The sequence below is a fragment of the Calliphora vicina genome, chromosome 4, assembly GCF_958450345.1.
Source record: "Calliphora vicina chromosome 4, idCalVici1.1, whole genome shotgun sequence".
NCBI lineage: Eukaryota > Metazoa > Arthropoda > Insecta > Diptera > Calliphoridae > Calliphora > Calliphora vicina.
Genome location: NC_088783.1, coordinates 41,018,261 through 41,036,988, shown reverse-complemented (window position 1 = coordinate 41,036,988; position 18,728 = coordinate 41,018,261). Strand labels below are relative to the sequence as shown.

The 18,728-nt window shown below is 34.9% G+C and overlaps 2 protein-coding genes across 2 annotated transcripts; both read left to right on the top strand.

The window, feature by feature from the left end:
- Positions 1–8,677: 8,677 nt before the first annotated feature.
- Positions 8,678–9,553, top strand: LOC135958365 (uncharacterized). Its single transcript, XM_065509270.1, has 5 exons — positions 8,678–8,735; positions 8,802–8,830; positions 8,941–9,114; positions 9,184–9,334; positions 9,405–9,553. The coding sequence occupies exons 1-5, from the start codon at positions 8,678–8,680 to the stop codon at positions 9,551–9,553; spliced, it is 561 nt and encodes a 186-aa protein (XP_065365342.1).
- Positions 9,554–12,232: 2,679 nt separating this feature from the next.
- Positions 12,233–12,658, top strand: LOC135958364 (uncharacterized). The gene has a single exon (XM_065509269.1). It carries the CDS (start codon positions 12,233–12,235, stop codon positions 12,656–12,658), a length of 426 nt encoding a protein of 141 aa, XP_065365341.1.
- The last annotated feature ends 6,070 nt before the right edge of the window (positions 12,659–18,728 follow it).

Genomic DNA, 18,728 nt, shown 5'->3' with positions numbered 1-18,728 from the left:
TATATAAGATTCGGCACAGCCGAATATAGCTCTCTTACTTGCTTCGTCATATGCGGGTAGTTTTGCTTTACTTTAATTCAAAAAAAGTGCCGCTGAAGCAAACCGATTGCCCACCAAAGCTTTTGGTGAATGTGTTGCATCGGTATCAAAGTGCGAGATATAGTTTGTGCGGTTCAGAAGTGATGATTTTAACACGGAAGACAAATATCGCCCAGGTCGGCCAAAAAAAAGTTTTAAGACCAAGACTCGGAGGCATTCTCCATGAAGATTGTTGTCAACCTCAACAAGAGCTAGTAAAATCATTTGGAGCTACTCAAGCAGTTTCAAATTTCAAAACGTTTGCTACCAGCAGGATTCGTCCAAAAGCAGAGAAATTGGGTATCATACGAACTGAAGCTGAGAGATCTTGAAATACGATTTTGTATGTCTGAATTTTTGAAAAAATAGATCCATTACGATAACCCGAATAGTTGGAGATCGTATGTGAAGCTCAGTCAATCAGCCGATTCGATACCAAAGCCAAATATCCATGGTGCTAAGGTAATGCTCTGTATTTGGTGAGAGCAAAAGGGACCTATCTATTATGAGCTGCTTAAATCTGACCAGACCATTACAGGGAACTTTTACCGAACGCAACTGATTCGTTTGATGCGAGCATTGGCCGAAAAACGAACAGAATATGTGGCCAGACATGAAACCTGCTAAAAACTATTTAGAATGAAGGGGTTCGACTAATATTGGTTTCGATCGATGCAGAATGCTCTCACTGGGATACGATTCACTTTGGGACAGAGTATACGAAATTGGCTTGATTCATTCGTGGCTAGGGTTTTTAATTTCACGACCATTTTTGATTCCCGGGAATCGGGACATTTTTTTCTACATTCCCGGGTACCCGGCTATTCCCGAAATATATAATGATACTGTAAATTAGGAATATTATAGCCAAATTTCATATAAAAACTTCGAGCTTCGAATTAATTAATAAAATTTGAGCTTAATTCACTAAAATCTTAATCCGTAATTAAAGAATGTCAGCCTTTCATTCCATAAATCCATTCCTAATATTTAATTTTTTAGATTCATTCCAAAGCCTTTCTTTAAACTGAATTAATTTCAAAGTTAATTAATAACAGAATTTATTCAAACATTGAATGATTAAATTTTTGTTAAATCAAATAATTTACAAAATTAATTGAAAAAATTGTCTTAACACATTTGCACTAGATTTGAAATGATGAAAATTTTTTTTTATTTTTTATTTTTTATTATTATTTATTATTTATTGGCCATAATCGGTTATAAATTTCTACTTAAAATATAATTTAATCAATTAATAAATTTATGTAGCCATTTTGTTTTGGATTTGAAGAAGAAATTTAAAGAAATTAGAATGATTCCATAGGAAATAAATTCTATAAATAATGAATTTACTTTTTTAATTTTCATACGAAAAATCCCAAATAAGTAATAATAAGCGGTCTATTATTGCCGAGATATAAGCAAAAAATTATAAAAAAAAACTTTCCACTGTTTTTTGGTGAAAAAATAGAGTTCTAACTTGTTTTCTATGTATTTTCGTCAGTTTTTAATTCCCGGGATTCCCGACTAAAAATCCCGGGAATCGGGTAGTGAAAAATTGGCAAAATTCCCGGGAAATTTGTACCGGGATAAAAACCCTATTCTTGGCCTCAAAAGATGAGCAGTTCTTTTGGCTCGGAATCCATATGTTGCCAGAAAGATGGGAAAAGGTCATAGCTAACAATGGCTAATACTATGAATTGCGCATTTTTAAGTCATACACCCAATATAAATATTTTAACATTGGCTGATGTAATCGACAGAGTTCAATGAATTGGCATCATCTTAATTTCATTAAAGCAAAAGCTGGATTTCATATTCAACTTTGAACCAACTTAACTTTTGCTCCCAAAAGGATCAATTTGATCATGCTTAAGTATCGGAGCGGGGCCGTGGCGTATAGAACTACAAAATGGCGTTCATGTCATAAGAAACATATAAAGAAAAATATTTTAAACAAATTCTCCAAAATTTTTGATTTTCCTCATACATATGTACGCAGGTTTTTTTTATGTGTCATCCACTTACCGGTCATAATTACTAAGCCAACGTACTGTAATAATTAATATCTTGGTTTTTTAAATGACTAATCATGTATACTATATACTATTTATTTATTTTATTTTTTTTGTATTATTTATGTCTAATTTAATACGACAATGACTTGGCTTAATTTTATCGCATTATAACATAAAATAAGTCTATAAAGAAAAATATAATAATAATAAAAGAAAATAAAATTATTATATTATTTTGATAAATAAAAAATACAATAATAAAATTATTATAAATTTATACCTAAATACATTGTATGTATATTTTTGTTGGCGTTGATTATTTTTTTTTTCTGGGGGATTTTTTTTTTCTACTCCAAATACTTTATTTTATTATTAACAACAAAAGCGCCATTAGCAGACACATTAATTTATAAAAATTGTGTTTGTTTTCGTGATGCTTTTTCATTCTTCTTCTATTTCAACTGACGCTGCTGCCTGCAGTTGCTGCTAACAAGCTAAATGTGTTGCTAATGATTTTGTGGTGATGAGGAGGAGGAGGAGCAGAGTAGGATTTCTTAGGAGAAATATAGTTCAAAAAATTATTATTATGAACTCTCTACGTGAGACCAAACAAAACAACAACAAAAAAAAGACCAAAAATACTTTTGACAACTAACTACAACAACAATCATAATCAGCAGCGACAACAACTACATGGGCACTACATGATAGAAAATCATAACAACGGAATCTGTATTTATTAAATTTAGAAAAAAGAACAAATAAATATTCGTAATAATAATAAATTATTGAGTGTAGGATAAAGAGAAAAATCAAGTTTTAGATTTTCTTTAAGAATCTGGGAAGTATAATGCAATTTATTGCAAAGTGCATTTTTTAAGACCAATAGAAGTTGAAATTGTAAAAAATAAAAGCAAATTTTAATCAAAAAAATTTTTTTATTCGTAATATCAATACATGGCATTAACATTTGAAATTGATTTCGGGCATATGGCCACCACAGCTGTTCTGGACTTCCAATTTTGTGCCACATTTTCGAGCATTGCCACGAATAATACGATAATAAACCTCCAAAGCGATAATTGTTGCTGATTTATCAGCATAAACCAGAGACTTCACGTGGCCCCACAGGAAATAATTGAGAGGTGTCAAATTGCACGATCTTGGAGGCCAATTGACAGTTCGATTTCTCGAAATCAAGCCAAATTTTGATTTCAATAAATCGATGGTTGCGGTCGCCGTATGGCACATAGTGCCATCTGTTGAAATCACATCTCTCCCGGATGGATTTTCAAACAGAAAATCATTGATCATGGTGCGGTAACCATCTCCCTTAATAGTAACACGAGCTCCGACTTCATTTTTTAAGAAATAAGGTCCGATGATCTCATCAGCTTGCATTTTCCTGGATGTAATGGAGTCTGTAGGGTCTGATGTGGATTCGTCCCAATCCATATGCGGAAATTTGATAAAACAGTCGTCTATAACTTCAGCGATTCGATTAAATTTGGTAGCGTTGTTTAATCGTCAATCTATTCATGATGCTTTGCCAGAGTATACTGACCATAATCGTCAAAAAGTGGGCGTGGTATGACAGTTAGTTTGACAGTTAACACTTTCGTAAAATAAAATAAAATTTATTTTCCATTTTTATATTAAACATTTTCCATTCTCTACCCTGGATCCGCGCCTGATTATCTCGTCAATCCATGGCCGAATTTCATCTTTCAAAGTATCAGTTTTGTGATTTGCTCACATAAACCCGGTATTTCAAATAGTTCCAGAGAAATTAGTACAATTTCGCTGAATCATTAGAGCGAAGCACCCAATTGACATCGCCAAATCGACAAATAAAACAACCGGGAAATTGTGTGACTCGTGAAGCTATGTGGCTAAGAAACTTTCGATTCTAAATAAAAATAAACACAACTTGATTAACATCAGATGAATATGAGTTCTTTTTTTCGAATTATAATTGTAAAAAGAATAACTTCATACAAATTCCTATTCAGAATCGAATTTTCAATGTTTCTATCCAGATTGGCCGTTTTTTTTGTGGCTCAAGTTTTGGCTAAAATGAGTTAGATGCAGTGTCGTATGGTAGAGAGAGACATGAGAGAATGCAACTACATTCTACATGGGAGACTCAAATCCTTTGCCCAACATAGCCTTTCTGTCATCTTTAAAAGGGCTGCCGGTATATAGATATGAATATTATATCACAAATCCGTTTGTTCCCACGAAATTTGGATCTTTTCCTTAAGATCCTCGAGATGAAAATATTAAAATCAACTCTATTCGCAATAAACCGAGCAAATATCAAAAGTTCGCGAAGATTAAGACTTTCTTATTCAGTACAGAAAGTTTTACCTGAATAGGACCAGGACTAATAAGTATTTACGAGTGTTTGCTTTACGTTGGAGGTTTGATAGGTTAACGAATCTTTACAGGAGAACTAAAACCTTTATGTCTATTCTAACGAATGACAACTACAACTTTGTACTTAGAATTCTAAGTATTTCAGATTGGCTTAGACTTCATAGATAGACATGAAGTTGGTGAACCCTCGAAATGATTTTAGAATAATAAACAATATTAAATCTATTCCTTAACAGTGAAATTTTCAATTAGTCGATCAGTTGTTTCAACAAAATAGTGCAGCATGTCACACAGTTCGATCGTTTTCACGACAGTTGGATCTGTGCTCCGGAACGACTCAAATCCAAGTCGTCCAAAGAATGTTAACTTGGAGATAGCTGTAAAAAGCCGAAGTTTTTTCTCTAGGTAATCCTGGAATTGTTGCAACAACACATCCAATCAATCAAACGGTTTTCTGTACGGTGGAATTGTTACAACAAGCAGCCGTAAAAACTCAGCCCATCAATCAAATGATCTTTTGTTTTTAAAAGAATGTTACAGTTGGATCTTTGCTCCGGAATGAGCTGAGTTCCAATCGTTCAAAGACTGTCAACCGGATTTTTTTTGTCACCAGGAAAGTACTCTCGGTAAGAGTTGAACTGTTACAGCAATACTACCCATTAATTAAAAGATATTTTGTTTCAAAAGCATGCTCCGGAATGACCCGAATCCTAGTCGTCCAAAGATTGACATCTTGGCGGTTGCTGTAAATAGCGGAAGTTTTTTGTTTTAAAAAGAATGGTGCAGTTGGATATTTGCTTCGGGACGAGCTGAGTTTCAATCGTTTAAAGATTGCCAACTCAGCTATAGCTGTAAAAACCGGAAGTTTTTGTCACCAGGAAAGAACACTCGGTAAGAGTTGATTAATTCATTAATCAAACGATATTTTGTTTCAAAAGCATGCGACAGCTGCAAAAACGGGACGTTTTTTATCCAGGAAATATGGATGGTGCAGTTCAATCATTGATCGGAAATGACCCTAGTCCCAATCGTTCAAAGTTTGTTAATTCAACGACCCGAACGTTTTTCCATATCATTTGCATATTAAGTTCAGAAATCGTGTTATAAGACTTCTTGGTTGCCTCGTAGTTGTAAATCACGTTAGAGTTAAACGAAACTATGCAGATAATCAAGATCCCAATATTTAGGACGAATATCGCGAAAGCCATTCATGACCTATAAGATAACCCTAATCCCAATCGTTCAAAGTTGGTTAATATAACAACCCGAAAGTTTTTCCCTCATCTTTTGCGCACTAATTTAACAACTTTAGAATTAAACGAAAGAATACAGAAAATCAAGGTCCCAACATTTAAGACGAATATCGCGAAAGTCATTCATGAACTATAAAATACTGTTTATTCCTCTTTGAATACATTAAAGGAACATGTAATTTCTTCATTTTAATTCCTTTTTTAAAAAAGCCATACCTAAGTATGTAGTTACTTACAAAGTATAATTCCATTCAATAATGAAAAACTATTCTTCTGTTGGTTTTTTTTTTGTTTTGTTCTGACAAAAAAAAAAGGTTCATGTGCTTAAATGTCTTCAATTTCCCATTTGTTTTCTATTTCTTTTTGTAGTTTTTTTTTTGTTGCCATTTTCAATAAAATTGCTAAAATAGGTAATAATAAACTAAGCAAAAATGTCTTAAACGATGTTAAAATTTCATCTCCCTCTTTTAATTTAATACATACACTCTTCTTTCCTCTATATAAAAGTTTGTATATATAACTATACATATATACATAAGTACTTATGTATATACATACATACTACATTGTTTTTATATACACCCTGAAGGAAACCTGTCGACAAGTGTCTCCAAGTCACCAGTTTTGTCGACTATATTGGTGACTTTATAGTGACGTTGTGATCGAAGAGTCAACAATTTTTTAATTTGCCTTTGATGAGAAAAAAATTGTTAAGAACAAGTGAGTGGCGGCAGCTGATTAATAATGTATCGGCGGCATAATCGTTTTTATCAATGGGATGTTTTTAAATTGTGGTATAGTAGTTATTCACAAAATTCATGTTTCTAAACTACAGAAGTATCAAAATACCACAAACCGTTTTTAATTTCTTAAATTCATTCAAAAAATAAAAAATTTGTATTCAACGACGACGGCTTTTTTAAAAAAAAGTTCGGCGGCTAATCCCAGTCGACTTTTAGCTACAAAATGTATGCTCTGTAATAAAACTATTCTTCTTCTTAATGTTTTTATTATTTTGTGGAAAAAAGGCGGCTGTCATCAAAATTTTAAAAAAATAAATCAAGAAAAAGTGAATAATAGTGTTTTGTAAGTTAATTTAACAATTATGAGTAAAAGAAACTATAAACGTTTATTAAAAAAACAGTCAATTTTATATAAAAATAGAAGCAGTGAAAATGAGATACTTATAAGTCCAAGTGTGAATTGTGAAAATTTTGTGGAACCTGAATGTTCCGTGTCGTCTCAAATAGATTTTCCAAAATATAGTTTGCGCGAGAAGATTACAAATTGGTATATTGAGACAGGCCCTTCTAGAAAATGTTTGGAAAAGCTTCTCATTATATTACAGGAGGAAGGTCTAGATGTGCCTCTCTCAGCTGCAGCGCTGATGGGTAAAAGGCAAGAACTTTCAATCAGAAAAGTTTTTGGAGGAAATTATTGCCACATTGGAATTGAAAGTCAGATAAGAAAATTTGAGCACGTTTTGAAAAATTACGACGAAATTGAACTGGATATCAACATTGATGGAATCCCATTGTTTAAAAGTTCGCGAGTGCAGTTGTGGCCAATTCTTTTAAAAATCGTTAATGTGCAGGAGAAAGTTAAACCATTTCCGATAGGAATATATGTAGGCCTTTCTAAACCAAAATGTGTTAAAGATTTTTGTAAAGATTTTGTTGAAGATGTCCTTTCTCTTAATAGTGAATTTTTTTTAAATGACAAGAAAATTAAAATCTCTTTTCGATGTTTGTCATGTGACACGCCAGCTAAGGCTTTCATTTGTGGTGTTCCAGGACATACTGCATCCCATGGATGCACTAAGTGTACCCAAATATCTAAAAAAATTGGTAATGTCCTAACATACAGTACATCTAGCGGAACTTTGATCTCCGATACGGACTTTTCTTCAAGAAAGTATCCAAACCACCACAGCCAAACATTCCTAAATCAAAAAACTCCCCTTGAAGAAATAGGTTTTAATATGATAAAGCAAGTACCTTTAGATAGTATGCATCTTATCGATCTTGGAGTTATGCGGAAGATTCTTGTTCGAATCATCAACAACAAAACTGAAGAGAAGACCCCTAAAGAGAACTTGGTAAAAATATCATCCGAGCTGTTAAAGTTAAGAAAATGTTTCTCAAAGGAGTTTCCACGAAAACCTAGATCTCTTGATGAAATACATCATTGGAAGGCCACTGAATTTCATCAGTTCCTTGCATATACTGGTCCCATTGTTCTTTGCAATAACGTTCACAAAGATATATACTATGAGTTTCTGGTTTTACATTGTGCTTATCGGCTACTTAGTAGTCCAAGGCATGTTTACAGTAACGTGAAAGTAGCTAACGAATTGCTTGAGTTATTTGTTGAAAATTTTCCAATTGTGTTTGGCCCAAATAGTGTTTCCTTTAATGTGCACAATTTGTTGCATATTGCAGCCTGCGCTGAAGACTACGGACCTCTAACATCTTTTTCGGCCTATGATTTCGAAAATAAGCTGCAAATTTTAAAAAAACATGTTCGAAAACCAACCTCTATAATTCAACAAATTGTGCAAAGAGAACAACACGAATTATATGTTGAAGCTAAAAAAGAAACATTAAAGTTCAAAGGAACTGTCATTGTAGAAGCTCAAATCAATGATTGTTTAATTTCATCCAAAGAACCCAACAATATTTGTGCTGTTAATTCAGACATCCCTGTAAAAATTGAAGCAATAATAAAAGAAGACGACATATATATTCAAGGACGACGTTTGTTAGATTTAGAGAGCTTTTTTCAAGAACCCCTCAATTCCTGCGAAATAGGCATTTTCACGACAAAACTAGTTTTAGGAGAAAAAGAAAAATTCTTATTTAGCGATATTCAATATAAATTTATAAGTCTACCTATAGATAATCATATCGTAATAATACCGATTCTCCATAGCTGTCTTCTAGAAAAATGTCAAACGAGCATCCACAACACTCCAAAGGAAAACTAAAATATTTTCCTCAAGAAGGTAATTTTACAATTTCATAATGTTAAAATGTACATTATACTTACTTAATTATTTTTTTCTTTCCAGTTACTTCCACATGTTCTAGCTGTGAAGAACTTTCAAAACAATTTAATTTTTATAAAGGTTTGTTTAAATGTTTGTGCAACATTTTGTGCTTAAATTGTTGACTTGTATGTAGACTTATTATTTTATTTCTATAGATGCCTCTGAAAAACGCTACAACACGCTACTTGAAATTCTAGCAGAACATAAAGTGTTATTAGACACAATTGTGAAACAAAACCAAATTACATCAAATCTTATGGAATTTTTCCCTATCGAATCTGAAGAAAAACTAAGAGAATTTGATGCTATTTTGAAAACTCATTCAGACCCATACGTAAGTATTTACTTTTATTGTGGAAATATTTCAACGAATAAAATTTATTTTTTTGTTTATATTCAATAGATTCGACAAATGAAATCACTCCTTGCGGGTAATGCTGAAAAAAACCTTCATGAAATATTTGGCCAAAATATTATCATGAATTTTAATGTTGATGGCTCTTTTGGCAAAAAGAGGTTGCGCGAATACGCAAATGTTTTTAAAGCCATAATAGGTAATAAATGCTTTCTTGTGTTCTCATATTTGTAATATTTTAACAATATGTTTCGTTTTTTAATATCCAGATGTAATATCAACTTTTAATGAAAATTCGGACAAAACAATTAGAGCAGCATTTCAGCGTCAAAAGAAAAAATATTTTAAGCAAATGGGTCGCAGCAAAACCAAAAATAATGAAAATCGTGAAGACGACGACTCTCCCAAAGAGGATTAGTAATTTTACCTAATTTTAGTAAAACAAAATTTTTATGTTCCTTTATAAATATTTTTAAGAGAGACTGAATAATAGTACCTTTTTGTTTTTATATTTAATTTAAAAAAAACGCTGTAACAATGAAATCGTACCTTATACTTATAATTTTTTAATAAAATATCAAATATTTAAAAAATTTTATTGTCGACTTTTACTACAGAAAAGTACCAAAAGTGTAGACTAGAACTGCTAAATAGTACTATTGATTTACTGGTTCCAATGTCTACATATGGTCCCAAAAGAAGTACCTAGTCAATAGTACTAACGTCAGTAGTAGATTTTCAATGACACGCACATGTTAAATGTCTATAGTAAAAAGCATTGTATGTCGTATAATAAGTCACTAGTACTGGTGACAGCGTCAATAGTAAGTCAGTACAGTTTCACTATTGACATTTCCTGCAGGGCATTTATATATTTTTTGTGTGTGCTGTATATAGTAGAAAAGCGTTTGTATGTATTCGTATCTATTATTCTCCATTTAGTTTAGTATTACGCTAAAAGCAATTTGAAACAACAATTCTTAAAAGTAACATAAAACCCATACATCATACGTACATCCATCCATACACATACATACATATCTATGTATTTATGTATGTACAAGTACTTATTTATATACGAGTACATACTGATGTACATCACTATGTAATTACACCGAACAAAATAATTGAAATCTAATTTCAACTATCACTATTCCACCTTCTCTGCGAATGCTCAGTTTAGAGACACAGATTACTTGGCAACTACATACTAACGAACGTTGGTGAGTTATCTGGACTCCAGACTTAATAATCTACAGAGATATCTCACGGTCACAGGTTGGATTTAGCACCTTCTCCATTGTCATCCATGATTATGTAAGGAACACTATCTGGAGTGGTCTTGTCAAAACGGGATCTTGCTCTACGGAACGACCCGAGTCTTACTCGGCCAAATGTTGTCAGCGACAGCTGTATGAACTGGTAATGATCATCACCATGATCACCATTCAATTGTCAAATGCAGGTTAGATGTGGAAATTCATTCATAAATTGTATGTAGCCCAATAATGAATAAAAATCAAAAGATCAGCGGGAATTTTGTTCCCTTTTCCTATTCAAATTCAATGTTGGGAAATGGGAAAAAACTCCCGCGGAGTTTTTATTCATAATTGGGCTGATGATCTCTTTATGCAAGATCATGAGACTGTAAACTTTCATAATGAGCGAGTTTTGAAAAGTATTTGATCACAATTAAAAAGATAAACATTAAAATACGATTCAAAAGAGCTTAGAAGAAGATTGATTACATTCTAGAACAGGCGCGGATCGAAAGGGGGGTGAAATAGGAAATTTCCCCCCCAAAACCGAAAAGTTTTCATATAAAAAAGGAATAAAAAGAAAAAATGTAGAACAAATTTAAATTTTTCCCCCCAAATGGTTGACCTGGATCCGCGCCTGTTCTAGAAACAGGATTACATAAACAATACATTGGATTTTATTTGACGAAAGCAGAAAAGACTGTTAAATTTGTCTCAGATCTCTTTCCTCTGTAATATGGCTACAGGAGTTAAACTAAGTTATTTTTGGAAGAAGAAGCTACTAGTCAGAACAATATGAGAAAACTACTCCAGACGATAAACTGTCTCACCAATCGAAAGTGTAACAGGAACCAACAATTTTTAACGAACAATGATGCACAGACACAAAGATGGAGAGAACATTTCGTAACGTCACCTCGAATGCAACTACTAATGACAACGAAATTGAAAACAACAGCCCCCCAATATAAGAGAGATAAAGGAGGCCATCGAAAAGTTAAGAAATAACAGGGCAGCAGGCGAAGATGGAATACCAGCTGAAATTCTTCGGGTTGACTTCGAAACCACAGCTGAAATTCTACAACCACACATCAGTTTGGGAGAAGGAAAGGCTACCTCCAACTTGGAAGGATGGCATCATCAAGTTAACGAAAAGTGACGAATTGAATGATTGCAACAACTGGAAAGGAATTACTCTGCCTAACACCATTTACAAGATACTAGCAGTCATAATACAGAGAAGACTTCAAATTAAAATGCATAACATTCTCGTGATGAACAGGCATGTTTCCGTCCAAACAGAAGCAGAGAAGACCAGGCCAACATTCTACGCATTACAATAGAACAATCTCTAGAAGGACGTACTCCCCTGTACCTACTGTTCGTAGATTTCAAGATTGACTTCGATACCATCAGACGGAAGGAGTATCCCAGAAAATAACTCAAATCACCGGAGATTTGTACGAGGATGCAGAACTATCAGTTTTTCATAACGGGAATATAAGTCAACCATTTCATACAAACAACTACCAGCGACTGTTCCTCATGTTAAAGGCGGCTGGAAACGGGCGTCGGATCTTGTAACAATCGGCTCGCTATATAAACGTGATGTAAGGCTTTTAAGCCAGCCCGCCTGGAGGCCATGCTGGCAGCCTCAGGTCCAGGATCGGATGTAGAAGTCCAATCAGCTACTCATCGAAACCTTAAGAAATGGAGGCCCTATGTTCCTTATAGGAACTAAAGGAATTCATAATAATAAATAATTTCACACAAACGCAGGAGTAAAACAAGGATATCCCCTATCACTCCTGCTATTCACTATAGTGCTGGATGACATCATGGGCGAAGGCTGTTCAGAGAGAAGAGGAATAACATGGAGCTTCTCATGTCAACTCGAGGATTTGGATTATGCGGATGATATTTGTCTACTCTTGCACCAGATGTCCAAAATTCCAGCAAAAGTAGAAGATTTGGAAAGATTAGCACGAAATGTTGGACTTGAGATAAATATCAAGAAAACCAAAGCTATGAGAATCAACAACATTAGCACCGATAATATCAAGCTACAAGGCCAACCATTTCAATACTTAGAAAGCTTCTGTTATCTAGGCAGTACAGTATCAACGAATGGCGGCGCTGAAATAGACGTAAATAACAGGCTCAATAAAGGGAGAACGGCATACGGAACTACGGACTACATGCAGTATGGAGAAACTCACAAATATCCAGACGAACCAGGCTTAGAATATTCAACGCATGTGTAAAGACTACACAGTTGTACGGAAGTGAAACTGGGTTAGTATCGAACACCATCACGCAAAAACTACAGGTATTCATCAATAAGTACCTCAGAATCATATGCAGAATATTCTGACCTAACATCAGCAACACGGATCTCTGGAACCCATACTAACACAAATAAAACTTAGGAAATGGAGGTGGGTCGGCCATAATATCAGAAAGAATACGGACAGAATAACAATGATGGTCGTAGAGTGGAACCCTCAAGGTTCTAGAAGCCGTGGTCGGCCCAAGAATACATGGAGACGCACGATACTCCAACAACTAGGACAGTGTAAGCTTACATGGGCAGACGCATAAACAACAGTAACAAATCGTGTAAGATGGAGGTGGAAGCATCTCCACACTAACACTAGTTTCTATTTAATTTACCGATTCTATTTAATTTCCACATAAAGTATTTCTATGGACCTGACTATATTGAGTCTAGGGATTATCATATCATCATTTTGGCAATAGACTCAGAAGATTTGTTGCTGACCCAAATGGACCAAAAAAGTCTTTCAAAAATGTTTTCTTTTTTTTTTAATTCGCCCAGTGTATTTCAACCATAAATTGTTGTAGTTGTTGGCCAAAATAAAAATAATATTAAACAAAATTACAAACAAAAAAAAAAAAATGGAAAAAAAGAAAATATTCAAGTTCTCTACGAGTGCCTGTCTACATGAGCTTGCAAGTCATGGTAAATAAATGATAGAATGAACAAACGAACGAACGAAAGAACGAACCATAATGTTTTTGCACAACGAAACGAAAGGGAGATTTGTAACGATGTCTGTATTATGTGTATGGATGTATGTAAACATTTTTAATCGTATACAGCTGTGTGTATGTTTGTTTTGTGAAGTGCTGTGCTGTATAGTCGAAGTCGTAGCAGTGGCGCAGCAGAGCTATAAGTATAATGCGCCATTTTAGCTCTGCTTGTTCGTACGTTAACATTCTTTTGCTTCTTGTCGTTGTTGTTTTTGTTGCTGCTGTTGTTTGTATAACCTCAATTTGCCCCCTTTTTTGCGTCCCTCGTTTGTTTTGCGATTTCCTAACTAGCACAGACAGTCAAATGGATTGATGGTTCGTGCGACGGCTGGTTGAATGGACGAATGACTAAACAGAACGTGTAAACGACTGTGAGTAAAATAAGCGAACGAGAATTAACGATTTGTGTTGTTGTTGTTGTGTTGGATTATTTTAGTGATGGGAAATGAGAGTTGGCAAATTGTACTGATAGTACTTGCACTTGAATAAACTTTTTGGTTTTAATTGTACCAACATTTTGGTTAAGTATTTATACTCTACTCCACCATACACATTTCTATCTGGTCTTTTCGCTTTCATCCGGCTATCTACGGGAATCAAATCGCTGCACTATCTTAACTCCTCAATCAAATGATTACTTCTCGAGCAAATTCGCTTGTTTTAAGGAAGGCACTTATTTGGATAAGGCTTTGCAATTCTGGGTTTCCGCTTTCCCTTGCTGTTGTCACGTTCGCCTTGCGTTTCTTCGGCATCAATACATCTTCCATACACTGCACTATCTTAACTCTTCAACCAAATGCTTACTTCTCGAGCAAATGCGTTTCTGTTTTGTGAAAGTCACTTACTTGGATAGGCTTGTCAATTCCGGACTTTCGCCTAACCTTGCTGTTGGCACGATCACCTTTCTTTTCTTTGGCACCACTACATCTTCCCTACAGCACAACACACTTTCATTCTGACAAAAAACGGCAGCCATGGTCTTCTTGATCTCACCTGCAGGCTAATATTGGTTTGATTGGAGCATCTTCCTCTGTGAGGGCTACCTGACGAGCTTCGTCATCTTTGCGGTAAGTTTGTCAGTCGCCAAAGTGCTTAAGGCTTACTTCTAGCTGATTTGTACGTATTACCTCGGAGTCTTCAGCCATTTAAATTGGTTACAACAGGATACATTTGATTTTAAACTTTTGAGTATTTTCTCTACCTCAGCTCGTCCCAGTATCAAGCATGTCGCATCATGTTTTACAACACAATGACGAGGTCTTTGAAGGATTTTAAAAAAAATCTACTAAAAAAGAGAAGAATAAATCATCACAGAAAATCTTCCACTTTTGTCACTGACAATTATTGTTTCTAGACCAGCTACTCATAGCGAAATGAAAACTTTCTAATAATTTCGATCACCTTCTATTTGTGTTCGCCGAATATAAATATAGACAATCTCTCCTTTATCTCAAGTTAGAAAAATTAAGCAGCTTTGTTTTGATTGGGTTTGAGATGATCTCCACAACTCATACCAGTAGAAGATCTTAAAATTGTTGTTGTAAACTTTAAGGAGTTCGTGTTGTTTATGTGTAAGATCTTGGCCTTATAAATGTTAATATGTAGGCAATCATCGTTTGCGATTGAGTCGATCATACAGACCTCAAGTGACGCTTCTTTTAAGGGTGACTGCTAACTAGCCTGGTGGTGAAGGCTAGCAATAGCTTCAATCGATTATAATGTGGCTACGAAGACCGTAATTTTAAATATCTCTTGTCCACTCCTGAAGCTTTGTTATTCTCTTATTGGTTTTATAGCTCTGGCAATATCTGATTGATTTGGAAAGGCTGTAATTATGACGGCGTCTATGTATATCGTGAGTGTCACACTGTCGGTTCTGGTGGGCTGTCGCTTTAAAATTCTGACCAAATTGACAATTTTCTGAACAACGATGGAAATCAGGGTCAATTGTGTAGCAGATGAATTGACAAAAAGGGGAGCGATGATGAATAAGGAGGCGATCGAACCGTTTTCTGGTATTTCCCTTGTTAAATACAAGATGGCTGTACAATAGAAACCATATGAGACAAAACAGGTGGACCAATGAACCTTCCTGAGCTACAAAGAGGTCGACTTGACCCGCATATGATACCAGCAGGACGAATTTTCTTATGGAATTCCGTCATGAGCAAATAAGGTTAATTGTCTTCTTTATTACAGGACACATGGTAGAAGACTGGGCCTATGGTACAACGACTACTGTAGAAGCTGTAATAATAAAAAAGAGGAGAGGAGACTTTTCTGAACAACGATGTAATTAAATTTGGGGTTTTCAATATGAACATCGGTCTTAGACTTATTATCGATTATAACGTGGCTGCGAAGTCATTTTAAATATCTGTTGTCAACGCCTAAAGCTTTCCTATTCTTTATTGCTTTTATAGCTCTAGCCAAAGTATAACGCTCTAGCAGTCTCAGATTGATTTGGATGGGCTGTTATTATGATGGCCCCAATATTGTGAGTCACAATGTCGGTTATGGTGGGTTGTCTCTATAGAATTCTGAACAAATTGACAAAATTTCTGAACTACGATGTAATTAAATTTGGGATTTTCAATAGGAACATCGATCTTAGATATTTATTTCTCTTTTCTGTATAGATCTGCACAAATTTGCAGACCGATAGGTATCGGCTTTAGAGGTTATTTCCTGTATCTAAATTGTACCACCAACATTATATTGTACCAACTTTCATCCCTGTTGGGGCTACATTGACGTTTATGTTGCTGTTGTTGTGTTTTCACATTTGTAGTTGTTGTTATTTTTTTTCTCAATTAAATAAACCAACACCACGTTGCTCCATCCACATACCGGTCCCCACAATCAAACACACATTTCTACATACATACAAATATACTTGGCGTTTGTTGTTGTCTGATTTTTTTTTTTTTTTTTTTTTTTATTATATTTTTGAGACAGTTAGTTTTGTTGGCGTTTGGTTGTACTGACAAGTCAGCCAGCCATTCAGTGAGTTTGTCCACCCCGCAAAACCAACCAACAAACTGGTTTTACTTATTCTACATTGTGCGCAATTTTTTTTGTTATTTTTTGCAAAAAAAATAAAAAATATGGGATGTTGTTGGCGTTGTTGGCTGTTCGTAATATTATATATTGTGGTTTGGGGCTTTTTTTGTTGTTCTCTGTTACTCCTCGTGCTTCTCCGTATGCCCGTCGCCATTGAAGTCGACTATTCTAAATTTGATTTCTGTTGTTTTGTATCATATTTAACAATAAGCATACAACCGTACATACATACAGATGTATTTTTGTATAAATAAATATGTTTGTATGTTTGTATATAATCTTCAATTTATTGTACATACATATGTATGTATTTTTCTTATATTTGTATAGATTTTTTGTTGTTGTATCTAAATTACCCCGTCTGAGTTCTCCCTCTTTCGACCATTATAAAGTTTATGGCTGTTGTTTTTGTTGTTGCTGTGTGTTCTCATTCTTAGTTTGTTTGGTTTTTTCTTTGCTTTTGTTTTTACTATATTTTTGTTGGTTAGGTCGTGTTTTCTTTAATTTAATTTTTTTTTTGCTTCTTCTTCCTCTCCTGCATCAGGGGGTACCATATTGTTGTTGTTGCCAATTCGTTTTTTGCTTGTAGTTATTTTTAAATTTATTATGTTGGCGTTGCACAGTGTAGCGGATAATGTGCGGAAAACCATAGATGTACATAGTTTCCAGATCAAGAATTGATGAAATGGGATATATTACAATTGTCAATTGTCCCTGTTGGGCCAATTTCGTTTAGTTAGTTCCTGTGTAATAGCTCGAAGTGTAAGTTTACAGGAAACTATAGAATCTTTTAATGTTTTCCTGGATGTCCCGGTATTTTGGAACTCTGAACTGTTTAGCCATCTCATTTTGTTTTGCAGTCAAGGACTGTATTACTAAACCAAAGGATTACAGACCAATTAGTCTTGCATCCTTTCTGCTGAAACCCCTAGAAAGGGTGATTGATGTATACTACCTGAGAATAACAATTCCGACGGAACTCATCTCTAAATCCCAACATGCCTACACCAAGGTCAGATCTGTGGAAACAGCTCTACTACATTCCATTGAAGAGTCGCTATCGTATAAGGAGTATTCACTTGTTACCTTCCTCGATATTGAAGGAGCTTTTAACAATGTCAGGCCCAATTCCATCCTATCTGCGATAGTCAAATTTGTGATTGATCTATGTGTACGCCGAATAGTCGGAATGATACTCGGTTATAGAGTTATATGTATGTGTTACCCTAGGCGGCATTCGTGTTTCAAAAGTGGCCAGTTGTGGAACTCCACAGGGAGGTGTACTTTCACCACTTCTGTGCAATAGCCTGTTACTCAAAATGGACAGCAGAAGACTCAAAACAGTCGCGTATGCTGATGACGATGTTGCGGTATTAATATCTGGTAAATTTCTGGATAAGTACAATCTCTAGTTGTATGGAATCGACATTAAGTACACTGAGTGAGTGCAGTATTTAGAGTGGACTTAGTGTGAATCCCCAAAACACAGAATTGGTTCTCTTCACTAGGAGGTACAAGATCGATGACTTAAGACCATCTAGACTGAATGGAATCAGTTTTGAGATCAGGGATAATGCAAAGTAATTTGGCATCTCTCTAGATAAAATACCATTCTGGAATCTAGACATTCAGAACAGTATTAATAAGACCTATGTGGCCATCTACTGTAAAAGGGTAAATTGGTACTAGCTGGGTTAATATGCCGAGGGGTATCAATTGGATCTTCAAAGCAGTTGTTAAACCCATCATGTTTTATGGAGTACTGGTGTGGTGGAGAATGCTATTCATCGGAAGGCAGTTGAACGAGTTCGAAGGACTATCGCGATTCTGATTACAGGTGCTATAAGGTCTAGCTCCTCTAAGGCACTTTTTACTAGTTTTAGCAGTTGATTTGCTGGTGCTACAAATGGCTCTCAACTCTGCTGTGAGACTGAATGCTGGATGTTCGTGATTGACCTTGGGCATTCTAAGATACTGAATTACTATGGGCACATACATAGTACTGTCAATTACTGCATCGCAAAACCTTTTTTTCGTTAGGCATTTCCATATTATAATCTCGAACAGGGCAGCGCGGACTCTTCTCCCTGACGATGTCATAACGGTATACTAAGGGGGCAATTAGAGTGGCTCTAGAAGGGGCTAAAGAGTCGTTTCTATATTGAGAAATTTAGGATAAAATCCTTCTTTAGTCTAGTCTACCTAACTTCTGTACTG